A 13,467-nucleotide genomic window follows, 5' to 3' on the forward strand; every position below is an offset into this window, starting at 1 on the left:
TTTTTTTTTTTTTTTTTTTTTTGATCTTAAACATAACCTGTTTTTTGTCCAAGGTTGCAATAAAAAAAAAAAATGCTTTGAACTATTCATAATCCCGATTTGCGCATGGAATGCCGGATTTATTTTATGCATTTTTAGTTTTTCCAAATTAGGTAATAGAAAGCCTGTGGAGGTGTGTACTTAGCATATTCAACGTTGTTTGAAGAGAGTGTCTTCTTTTTTTTGTTGTAGCATTTGCCGTTCTTTAGCTCCGACCTTAAGCTTTTTCCTTCACATCTAGTAAAAAGGCATATATTTGTGCAAATATTTTACTAAAAGAAATGCGCAGCTTTGTTTTTTATATTATTCTCATTATTGGCAAACTGAACAACTAGACTATTGTACGTACACGTCTGTTCTGCTATTTTATGTTTCGTGTTTTTTTTTTTTTTTTTTTTTTTTTTTTTGACATAGACCTGGGATTATGCCTTACATTTGTTAAACACATTTGTGCGGACTTCATTGTGATTAGCATTGTAAGGGCACATTGCGCACTGGCAGTTAGCAGGTACAGCACGTATGCGTTGTGTTGCTCTTTGGGGTTTGCACGCTATACTGCGCGAAGTTGTTTCTTTTCATTACACATGTAGTGTGCAAGGGAATGATGCATGGCTTAAAATAATTTCTACCTATATGCGTAAAAATGTTCAAGATGGTAAGAGAAAAAAAGAGAAACTCGAAATACAATTGTTTTTAAATGTGCATGATTACAACTGGGATATGAAAGTATTTATTTATTTTTTTTTTTTTTTGTACAATTCAAATTATGTCCATTTGGAGTGGTTGCGTGTGATTTCGCTTCTCTCATTTGCTCGTTTGTTTGATTATTTGTTTGTTCATTTGCTTACCCATTTGCTTGCTCAATTGTTTATTATTTTTTTTTTTTTGTGTGTGTGCAGTCTTATTCGAACTGTTTTAAGCGGGCTCTCCCATTTTTGTGCCCTGTTTTTTGTTCACAATAAATGGGTTTCCTGCTTACCAAAAGGACAAACGCAATCCTTGTTCCCGCATTACTGGGGGTGGAGTGATTTAATCAGGAAACTTTGTCTATATTCTTGTAGAGCTACTTTTTGAAAATTTATCTGTCCAGTTTTTTTTTATTTTGTCCAAGACAATTTATGAAGTGGTTGACATGCCCCCACATGGGAAGGTGTGCAGTGGGAAGAAAATGACGCAACTGTTTCTGGCAATTTGGGCGTAACGGTGTGTGTATATTCGTGTACATACTGATATGCGTACCGTTTCTCGGTATAATGAAACGGCAAAGGGGTGAAGAAGCATAATTGAAGCACAGTCGAAACGAAGTCGAAGCATAATTAACAGCAGCTTACTTTTCACTTTTCGGTCCAACACGTAGATATAACCCTTGTAGCACTATAACTGACACAATTGAACAGATTAAATATAGAAAGGTAGAGCTGCTCCTCCCCCCGCCGTGTAAGTCACGTAACAGGGAAGCGCACAACACATGGGGATTCATTTACACCTGCATATGTACACATTGAGGGATATATCTCCAGTGCAAACACGATAGGAGTGTAGAAATATGAATACGTTGAGTAAGCTGTTCAGCAGCGCATATAACAAGGATGAAAATGGGTGGAAAAGAGGAAACGTGTCAAAAGATGGCGCAAAGCATACCCTGTTAAAAAGTGCACGTAATCAGTATACGCAATTGAATAACGTAAATTTTTCAACAAGGAAAAATATGGACATTGGAGAAGTAGTAATAAAAAACCTTAAAAAGGAGGAACCGGTGTTACCACCACATAGGGCACACAAATTTGTTGAATTTTCGAACGGTTGTACGTCTAGACAAGTGGGGAAGCACAGTAGTTCCTTCCGTAGAAATGCAAAGAGTGTAAATAATAGTGCGTACTCATTATACAACCCGCACAAAGTGTTCAATGCGTACAAATTGAAGAATCCGTATTACCCCCTACAAAATGCTTTGCTCAAATATGAATCTAATTATCCTGACTACGCGATACAGAAAGGGATATCGAATAGTACGGCTCAAAATGGAAAGATAATTTTAAAGCAAAAATGGTGCCCTCCTAAGGATTACGTACCTCAGGTGGATATTAATATAAAAGACAATTATGAACAAAGGCAAGTAGCATATGTTGATCGTAAGCATAATCAATATAGTGACCAAGGTAGTAATTTAATACCTAGAAGTAATGCTTACCCCAATTGGGGTTTGGATGCTAACTTAAAAAAATATGTGAATGTCCCCTCCCTTGAATTAAGCATGAAAAATGAAGCACTACATAGCGATAAGTTTTACGGGAATGCCAAAATTGGAAGGTCACTGAGCCACATGAATGGGAATGAAAATGAAAAGAAAAATCATGTTATCGAAATGGGGATAAAAAATGTCACACAGGAAAGGATGTCCACTAAGGCGACGGGTATTCTGCCTATGAGTCCTCTCAGCAGTGCCAAGCTTGGGCAGCCCCCCGATGATATCAGCAGTAAGAACAGCCGGAAGGGCAACCATGTCACAAGTGAAATGCTAACCAAGGGAAGTGGTCCACTGCACAGGAATGCACATCCTATGACGCACTTGACCTCAAGTGGAAGTGGGGCCCCCCCAAAGGAAAATCAATATTGGAAAAATCAAAATGAAAATTTCCTTAGTAGAACCAATTCTCTTAAAAGTATTAGTCAGAAAAGTGTAAGATATTCGAAGAGGGCGGAAAATCAATTCAACCCATCTGTACTTATTTCGAATGAACAGAGAATGGGAGAACAACCCAGTTCAAAAGCAACCCCTCGAGAAAAGGTTGTTCACGCGATGCATTTACAACGGACAGGAGGGGAAAACCGTTACGTGATGCAAAGCGCAAACGGAAGCAAATATACAGAAGCAGGATTGAAGAGGGATATTAATATATGTGAACCGCCCAATAGAACAGTACTCAATGTACAACAGAACAGATACACGAACAGGTTTGGTGACCCATGCGCGGTGCAGAGAAGCAATCTGTTCACATGTTCGTCGAAAAATGGCAAATGGTACAGCGGCAGTTATGGTAATTTGTTTGCTCTGCAGAAGCATAACCAGTTCAGGGGCGCGTGCGGCAAAGCAAGCGACAACAAGCAACGCGGGAACGACCAACTGGGCAACAACGAAGGCGATGGCAGTCAACGTTGTAAGAACAACCCGTTAACCATATTGAGTAAAGAAAGCATGGCTTACAAGAATGGCAGAGCACCATGCCTTTATGCCAGCAACAAAGAAGCAACATGCAGCGAAGAAAGCAGCCACACCGCCTTGGAGTACGTCCAACCCGAACCAGGACATAGGCGTAATGCCCAAATGGATGGTAATAATGAAAGATATAATTTCACCCTACACAAGAACTTAAACCAAAGCAGATGCAATTTTGTGAGTCCAATTGCGTACTACACTGCGCAGGAGGACCAGGGAACAAAAGAATACAGCTCCATCGCTCAAAAAAATATAAGGCAATTTAAAAATGAAGACCTTCAAAGGTATTATACACTTAAAGGAAAAATCTCTCAAAATTGGAACCATAATGGTAGCGGTTGTCCGAATGATATTAAGGGTGTGAGGAATGGCAGCACAAGCAATGGGGGTAGTGACCATGTGATTTTTTCCAAAGGAGTGAGTCGTATTCGGAATGGTTATATTAATCCACCTTCTCCCCCCCATGTCAATAAAAGTAGCGAAGGTGCGGTTTCAAAAAATATAAATAGGAGCAACAATGACATAAGTGTAAACGTGGTCAGCCGCAACTGTGTTAAAAGGATGGGAGCTGAGATGGAAAATAAGAACAATCACGGAAATGATAATGGTGTAGAAGAAACGGATAAGCAGAGTAATATTAACGTAATTGCACACATACCTAGTGGAGATGTAAGTTACTGGGGAGGAGTAGCTAGAGGTCCGGATAAAGCCAGCACGTTCGAAATGGCAATAAATGAAACATGTAAGAGCAAGACGGCGGAGAAAATTTACCCTCAAAGTGGTTACTACATAGGTAACAGCAAAGATCCCAGTGTAAATGACGATGAAAAAACAAGTGTTGTATATGGAGCACGAAATGGAAATGCCGCTAACTACTTTAGCAGTGTAGTGCAGTTCGCGGGTTTGAACAGAGCACAGGAAAGGGCTACTGGTGACAGTCCCCCCCTAGGAAGTACAATATCAGTCCCCAAAGAGGAACATGTTAAAAGTAATAACGTAATGGTGGATAGCAATAGCAATTTGTCTTGTGTGAGTAAGGGCATTAACTTTAGTGGGGGACGAGATGGAGATATCGTCCGTTTTTATGAAAATGGAAATGAATTAAGCAGGAAAGTAGAGAGAGAAATGAATTTTAATGTACCAAGTGAAGGTACCTACTTGAGAGAAACAGCACCAGGGAGATCCAATATGTGTTGTGATGAAAGAGATACGTTAGACATTTGTGCGAACGTTGATGGAACTGTATTTCATAAGGAAGAGGTGAAGGAAAAAGTAAGTGAAGCAGCCCGGGAACATGACAAAAAGAAGGTACATTTATGCACCCAAAATGGTGGCCTTGATATTAGTAACGTTACACGAAGCAGTATGCCGAAGACAGGCACTCCGATGTTGCAACGGAATGAAGCATGTTGCATTGACGTTGTCAGTGGTGGACAGGGTCCGGCTCAGGGAGGTAGTTCCAAGCAGCAGGGACACGAAACTGCATTTAAGGTTGACAATTATAGCAACATTAACGATGCCAATAAGGATGGCAATAATGATAACAATGGTGATGATAATGAATTGGGGGGTCATGTAAAAAATGAAGGGAAAAGAGAAGGAGGAGCAGGGGGCTACGTTCAGGGAAGCATACACAATAGGCAGTCGCTTGCGAATCTTTGCAAAAGCTGGGAAGAAGAAAACCACGTAGGTGTGGAAAAAAAATATTTGGACAAGCGCAATGAGCAGATTTGCGAAGTGAACTTGTTGTCCCCACCCAACCCGAGTGTTGTTTTAGGAGATGCGAAGGACAGCAATAAAATGGTTAAAAGTGACAAACAGGAAAAGTACCATTTGTATGAAGTGTTGACACCAGAAAATCTCTCACATGGGAATAATTACCAAAGTACCAATGCAGGAAATATACAATGGGGTACAGGAAAAAGGGGAAAAGACATTTTGAATAAGAATATAAACGAATTAAAAAAGGGCGCCATGAAGAAGTACAGCATGGAAAACTTAACCGACTCGTATATTTATCACTTAAATAATTTGAATAGAAATGCCAAGATGAGAAGCGAGAAGGGAAAGTTAAGAATGAATATACACAGTTCCAGTGTTCAGGAGAGGAATGTTCCATGTGTGAATAGCCCTGAAAGGGGTGATATGAATAAAGTGTGTGTAGGGGGTGATAATGCAAGGGGCAAGGGTACCAATATGGAAGAGGAAGTTCATAACATGAGCCGTGATAAAGCTGGAGAAACACAATGCACTAATTCAGTCGCGCCAAATGAGAAAATTAACTACCCTATTTGTAATGAGTTGTTCTCAGAAAAAACGAATAATAGGAATAATGGAGCACAGTGCGAGGTGCACTTAAAGGACAGTTCCCATTCTGAATATATGAAGTTAGTTGGTAGGGAGAACCACGCGGATAGTCATGTCCAAGTGGGGGAAGCGTTCAATGTCTCTTCGCAGAAGGGGGACAAGGAAGGGAACGATTTTTTGGCACCTTTTAGAGGAAGTAACGTAGAGCAGGGCCCCGTTAATGGTGGCGCTGAAAGGAGAGTCGATGGGGTGAGTGACTCGGAGGGGGCGTTCCATAAGGGCGAATCTGATGGGGATAAGTGTGTGCATGGTAACAACCATCGGGGCAGCAGTCGGAGCAGCGGAGTAAGTGGTATGAGTTGTGTAAGCGGTATGAGCGACATGTGTTGCCTGGACGGTGGCAGCCGCGAACCGAGCGACGAAGGAGAGAGAAGGAGGCGAGCGCGAAAAGTAGCCCTACCGTGGAAGAAGGATGACATTGTTAAAGTGAACTACAGAAGTAGGAGCATGAGAGGGAAAAGTAATATCACCATAAACACCAAGTTGGCCAGGTACGAAAGGGTGCTCATCCACACGTGTATTAGCAAACTAAATTGGAAGAAATGCATTGACAATGCAAACAAAGGAATCTTCTACTGGATAGGATATAACATAACCGATTTTGACCATTACAATTATATGAAGAAGAAAAAAATTATAAATAGAATTCCATCCATGTATATGTATACGAAGAAAAAGGCCTTAACCTTTTTACTGTCTCACTTATCCCTGATTTTTCCCTCCCTATATGACTTTTACCCAAACACATTTGTATTGCCAGAAAATAAAAATATTATAAAGTACATTCTGAACAGTAATAATAAGGATTACTATATTATGAAGCCAGATTGTGGAAGCATGGGAATCGGAGTCAAAGTAATACATAAATATAGCGACATTAACGTAAATATTTTGAATGGGTACAATTGCTATATTATTCAAAAGTATATAGACAACCCCCTACTGATGTATAAGAAGAAATTTGATTTTCGTATATACATTTTATTACTGCCAGGGAAACATTACCCTAAAATATACTTGTCCAAAATTGGGTTTGCTAGATTGTGTACAGAGGAATATAAAAAGAAAAAGAGATACATTTACAACACCTTTATACATTTAACTAACTATAGCATTAATAAAGACAATGAGAAATATATTAGAAAAAAAAACATTCATGATAAGAATAATAATAAGCAATTACTGAGTGATGTTTTTATTTACCTGAAGAATAATGGATACGACATTGATGATATATGGAAACAGATAAAGAAAATTACTTGTCTAACCTCTTTGGCAATTTATTCTTACATTAAGGAAAAGATAAAGTACAATTTTAATAACAATTTTTATTTTTATCAGTTAATTGGGTTAGACATCCTGTTAGATGATACTGGCAAAGCGTGGTTGCTGGAGGTTAACTCCAATCCGTCCCTCCGCATTGACTATATTGACCCAAGGTACAGCAACTTTGAAATACAGTTAGAGAGCATGTTCGACAGGTACGTGAAGGAGCCCGTGATAAGCGAAATGTTTTTAATCGTGTATCGGAAAATTTATAAAAAGTATTTATGGAAAAGGGGCAACAGGGGCACACACCCATGCGGTAATAATATTGGGGAAGACCAAATGGGGAAAACGGGAAAGGCGGAAAAAGCGGGTAAAGGTGCCAAAGGTGGGAAAGCGCGAAGAACTGACAGAATAGGCAGAGTGAAGGTTCAAAGCGGGTTCACGCACGATACGTTTGTGCCCGTAAATATCAGGAATGTCAAGAATTGGGGGGTGCACAAAAAAAAAATAGGAAAAAAAGTGGGCGAAAAGGTCAGCGAAAAAATGGGCAAAAAAATGGACGAGAAGGTGGGGGAAAAAGACGAGCATTATAGCACTCATTTGCCAAAGGAAAATCTTAAATCGGACATAACCTGCAATAAAAAAATTGACAAAAGGACCGGCTGCACTCTAAATAGCGTTGTAGGCAAGGTGCTCTCAGGTGGTCGAAAAAATTTCCCTCAAAAGGGGTGCACAGAACACTTATCGTGTACTGACCAGTGTGAGTCAATAATAAAGTGTAAATTGAGTGGTACGCAAAAGGAGAAGCTGGGGAGTAATGCGCAGGTCATGAACAGGGAGATAAAAAGGAAGGTAAAAACGAAGAATGATTTATTCTTGAAAAAGGAAAACATGAGCATCGTGGATACTTGCGTTGATGAGAATGATATCGGAAGCTTCAGTTTGTCCAACGAAATGGACAACGAGGCTGAGGGCGGGAGCAGCCAACTGGACAGCAGCAATAATAAGGAGGTGCAGAACGGATACGGAACAAGGGTGATGAACCAAAACGGTGGGGAAGCCTCGCCAAACCAGGGAATCATGTCGAACGAAATGAGCGCAGAAATCGGACATAACGGCGGGAATTCCAGCCGACCATCCAATAGCACCACTGGTTATCTAAACGGGATAATGCAGAAAACACATGATGATGATACCCTTGGGGGAGATCATCCACGGAGACCAGCAACAAATGTGAAGAGAAGGTATGCAAACCAGGACGCGGTCAGTTACGACGAAGGAGTGTATACCAGCTCAGATATGGACTATGAAGATAGCGAAGTGCACAGTGGGGGATACGCAAAATCGAATGCTATGGGGGGCACAAAAAAGGGAAGTAGGAGCACGTACGCATACGACTGTTATAGTAGCGGTGACGGCAGTGATGGTAGTGTGAAATATGTGGACAGGAACTTTGTTAACCAGTTAGGGGAAAATCAGAATTGCGTTTTAAGCGCGGAATGTAATAAAGAGGGGCAATTGCGGTACTCCAGCAGAGGGGAGAAAGACCCAGGTGTAGAAGAAATGAACAAAATGTGCAGTTATGAAGAATTACTACAAAAGGAAAACAAACTAATCGAGAACAACATTCTAAATAAGGAGACATATGTACAGATCGATAATCAAGAAGATATTCAATTTGATAGATTCCTAAACGATGACGTGGAAACGTACAAAGCACTCTCAAGAAATATTAGTGACAGTGTGTATAAAAAGAAAATTGAAAATTTTATTATGCTTAGGAGTAACTTATATAAATACATGAACTGCTTAAATGTGCTGGGCATTCGCTACATAAACAATAATGACATAAACAATTTTGAAGAACTGTACAATAAAAACATTTCGTTTGACTTGAAAAAGACTTACACAAAAATCAGGAAGGATATTTTACATCCCCTAAAAAATAATGTACTAGAAAAGAACGTATATATAAATTTAAAAAAGGAAACGAGCAAATATTATAACGAAATGAAAATATACAATGATTGTTATTTTCTTTTCGATTTTGTGCTAAAAAAATATGACAAGAATTTGAAGAAGAATAATAAGAAGGTCGAATATCATATTGACAAAAGTACCTTCCTTTGCATGTGTGCAGATGTAAAAATAAATAAAATAATTGAAAATGTAGATATCCCCACTAGCAGTTACAATAATTTGTTTGAGATAAATAAAAGCACGCATGAAAATCAAATATTTCAAATCGTTAAGGAGGTCTTGAAAAATAAAAATTGCGACAGCAAAGGGAATTCTGGAATGCACCGTAAAAGACATGTGAGTGATGGGAACTGCTCGAACAACTCCAGCTTTGGAGACACCACTGATTTGTCAAACGATATTTTGTCAGAGGACCGCATTTACAGGCGCAGGGCTAGAGGGGGGGAAGAAGCTTCAAAGTGTTCTACCGTCACAGGGGGAAATGGTGGCAATGGTGGCAATGGTGACAATGATGGCAATGATGGCAATGGCGGAAATGGTAACAATACCTACAATGAATGTATCACTCGCAGCCACAGCCGCTGCAAGGAACAGCCCGGAAACGGCTCGTATTACGCCTCCATCTTCTGCCCCTTTTCCCTAGTCCCAACGTCAAACAATCTGGTGAATTTCAACACCATAGGAATTGGGAGTACCAAGTACAAGAGCAAGAGGAGAAAAAAAATGAACATATACGACTTGGAGTATTTATTTATGAGGCAAGTGTTCTTCAGCAAGTACATTAACAAAAACCAAGGCTTAACAGTAATCGATTTTTTTTTACTAATGCAACAGGTAGCCCTTTTGATATTCCCCTTCATTAGCTACGTTAGTGCCTACAACGTTTCTTACCCCTATAATGGTGCCCTGTTTGACGAACTGAACAATCAAGGAAATAATGTGTTCGCTAATGTAGGTCCAGACACTGGGATGGGAGGTGTGAAAAAATACGTTAAGGGTAAAAAGAAAGGAGAAAAGGATAGGTATAATAACGCTTACTTAAAAAGGGAAAATAAGGGTTGTAATGGTTGTAACGATGTGGACAATTCGGCAAAAACAGACGTCAACAGTTTTCTTCAAAATGGAGGGGAAATACTACATAATCATTTGCATTCCGAATTGAGTAGAACAAGTTGTACTAGGAATTGTATTCACCAAGTGGAGGAGAAAAAAAAAAATAATTATTTGTGGCATAAAAATGTTTGCAGCAATGTTTACAATTTGTATGAGTACATGCAAATAGGCGTTAACCCCGCTGTTAAAAATGTTTGTTTGGAAACTTTTTTAAATTTTATTTTTAACAAGTACGGAATAATGCAGTTTTCGTAATGCCCCAGGGATGTGTGGGATCCGTAAAGCATAGAGAAATGGGCACATTTTGGAGATATTTACCATTTAAGTGTCATGCGTTGTCTTAACAACATTTTTTTTTTGTTTTTTTTTGTGATGGGGGTGGGGGCAGGAGCACCACCCCACTGTAGTGTTTTACTTTTCCACAATTTTGTAAATATATTTTTTATCCTTTTATAAAACCATCTGTCTTGCGAGGGTGTCTTTATGTTCTAATCATATTGTTGTGGAACCTTTTCACAGCTTGTCTTTTTTTGTTGAATCCACGCAACCATGGTCCAAATTTTTATGTTAATTTTTTATGTTCGCGGTTTATCGTTTTTTTTTTTTTTTTTTTTGCCTGCATATTCCCAGTTATGATTATTAATTTTTTTTTTTTTTTTTTTTGTACCATATTAACCTCATCTTTTTGAATTGTATTTTTATTTGTGTTGTCATGTTTGTAGTTTTTATGCACACCCCTTTAGAAGAGTATACTTATGCAGATCTTTTTTTTTGTTTAAAAAAATTGTGCAGGAGAAAAAAAAGGAATTCTACCTTTGTAAAATTCAAATTGTATGATATTTTTAACCAATTTTTTTTTTAACCCACCCTGTCGCCTATTTGTTTTATTCCTTTTTATGTTCCGCTTCATATGGCAAAGGCGCATGTGCAATTAATTTAGTGTGTTTTTGCAACAAATTCATTTTTACCTTAAGGGGAATGTGATAAGCCCAAATCTGCCAGTGTGTGGAATAAAAATTGAAATTGTTTACTTGCTAGGGATGTCGTCCTGTGATGGTGTCATTTAGATGATGATACATGTAGGTATGCTTACCATAGGGTACTCATTCGTGTGGAACTCTTCTCTGTGCACGTATTTAACATTATATTGGGTGAAAATTCAGAAGGTTTTAAAGGGTGAAGGGCAGAATGTTTCCAAAGTGTGTAATGAGCACAATTTACAAATAAGGCAAGAAAAAACGTTAAAAAAAAAATAATAAAAAATAAGGATGAAATGGTATCATATAAAAAAGAGAACTGGAAAATGCGTTTACACATTTGGGCTCCAAGAATGGCACCAAATGGGCTCAAAAAAAAAACAAACAAATGTGCAACTAGCATGTTTGTGGGAACAAATTGGAAAAGTACTTATACTCTGCGATTTTGCCAATCTGGAAGTAACAAAATGTGTATGCGTAACATTTTTGCAGCATTTCAACGGCTTATCCGATAAGCAGCTTTTTCACCTTTTATGCCCTTTTGTTTTATTTTCCACTTTGCAAGCACACTCTTTTTGCGTGAGATCCAAGTTCCATTTGTGTAAAATTATCCAGGAATGTCACACATGAGAGACGACTTATGGCAAGCAAATAATTCTTAAACAAAAAAAAAAAAAAATAGAGCAAAATACTTATGCGTCCTTGGGGGAAATACACACCATGCACTAAAATTTTCCTCAACACCTTTTTAATTATTTCAAGAACGAAAACGTACATGTTATGTATTTTTGAGATTGTTTGGTAGGCCATTATTTGTTGCATTTCTTTCGCCTGATTATTCTGAATGTAGGAATTCGCCAAAACGAAGGAAAAAAAAGTAAAAGAAGAAAAATAAATAAAAAAACAAAAAGAAAAATACAAATACACGTACATTAACGCGTATTGTGTATACGCGGTTATAACAATGTGAAATGCTGTGTTAATTTTCCAGCCTCCATACTGCAAAATAACAAGGCAAAAAAAAAAAAAAATAAAAAAAAATGTCGTGTGATGCCTTAAGACTACTTTAAGAAAATAAAATGTTAATATGCACAGAAGAATAGATCCACGATTTTACATCAGTCAGAAGTAAATATTAACTCGTCCTTTTTTCTGTTTTCTTTTTTTGCAACACCCAGGTGGTATGATATGCTTCAGTTTACAACTCTGGATACAAGTACATACGCACATGCGTAAGCATATATAATGTGCGCAAGGTGGTGGTGCTTACTCAAACAGCATTTTAAATGAAGTTAAAAGCTTAATACAACTTTAAAAAAAAAAAAAAAATTTATTTAAAATATAAGCTCCGTAACAGCGAAGATTCGTATAACATGAATCTGGAAAGTAGCCACAAAAATCTAGTGCACACGCAAAACACAGAAAACGGAAACAATTCTTATAAAGTTATGAATCAACATGTACTGAAAGATGATTGCACAAATGAGACAAAAAAAAATGAAATATGGAATCAGCAAGTGGGGTATGTCAACAAGAATGAGAAGAGTTGCAACATCAACTATACAGACACACATTTTGAGGAAGGCGAAGGGGATAAAAATGTAGAAGAGAAAAAGATACCCTTAGATTTACACGAGGGTCACAAATTGGCATCTCAAAGTAAAAAAGGAATACCATTTTGCATGGAGACTCAGGATGACACCAGTTGTTCTAGCTACTGCGAAGGGTACCCGCACGAAAAGTACAAGGAGGATAAGGACGCACTGGAGGGTGCAGAGGCATGCGAAAAGGGGAGGTGTACTGATTATAGTATAGCGGATGCGGGTGCTAGTTATGGCTGGAGTGAAAGACTGAAAGCGGGGCAGGATAACTTCATAGGAGAAGAGACCGAAGTGGTGACCGAGAAACAAACCAAGAAAAAGACCGCGAAACGAGAGGTGGAACGAAACGAGGTTGCCCCCCCAACTGGGTTGGAAAAGCATGACCATGACACAAATGAATGTGGAGGGGAATCCAAAGCGGATGTGCCCAAACAGGGTACGAAAAAATGCACCTCCAGAGAAACCCTAAAGAAGGGGAAAGAAACGAACACGTCCTCGATTAAGAATGACAAAATGTTAATGAAGCAAAAATGCAGCAAAATTAAGGAAAGCGAGAAAAAAACAAATGACGATATTTTAGAACTGAAGGATGAAAATAATAGTTCGAAGGGAATTCAGACAGGTGCTGAGGGGAAGCCATGTAATGACAAGGGTTCCGGTGTATCAAATGGAAAGGTGATCGAAGAAATACTTAAAGGTGAAAGAAAGGAACACCAAATGGAGAGCTCATCATATGATAAAAGAAATGATAAAAAGAGCAAGAGGAAATATTCTGATGAAAATGTTAATGGTAAAGATGACATAGGTTTGCACGAGAAGGGGAACACGAGGAAGAAAAAAAAGAAAGGTAACGATAAAAATGATCATAATCTTGGCCACAAAGTTAGCCATATAATTGGAAAGA

At 38.5% G+C, this 13,467-nt stretch overlaps 2 protein-coding genes across 2 annotated transcripts in view; both read left to right on the plus strand.

Annotated features, from left to right (window-relative positions):
- Positions 1 to 1,585: 1,585 nt before the first annotated feature.
- Positions 1,586 to 10,240, plus strand: AK88_05059 (uncharacterized protein; the record flags this gene model as incomplete). Its single annotated transcript, XM_012482661.1, has 1 exon — positions 1,586 to 10,240. One exon carries the CDS (start codon positions 1,586 to 1,588, stop codon positions 10,238 to 10,240), a length of 8,655 nt encoding a protein of 2,884 aa, XP_012338084.1.
- Positions 10,241 to 12,335: 2,095 nt separating this feature from the next.
- Positions 12,336 to 13,467, plus strand: part of AK88_05060 (uncharacterized protein) — a gene marked incomplete at both ends in the record, with an annotated part of 1,463 nt that continues 331 nt past the window's right edge. Inside the window, one exon of the mRNA XM_012482662.1 lies at positions 12,336 to 13,445. Coding sequence (XP_012338085.1) covers positions 12,336 to 13,445 — 1,110 coding nt within the window. The remainder of the gene's footprint in view (positions 13,446 to 13,467) is intronic.

Source organism: Plasmodium fragile, assembly GCF_000956335.1.
Source record: "Plasmodium fragile strain nilgiri unplaced genomic scaffold supercont1.91, whole genome shotgun sequence".
NCBI classification, from domain to species: Eukaryota; Apicomplexa; class Aconoidasida; order Haemosporida; family Plasmodiidae; genus Plasmodium; species Plasmodium fragile.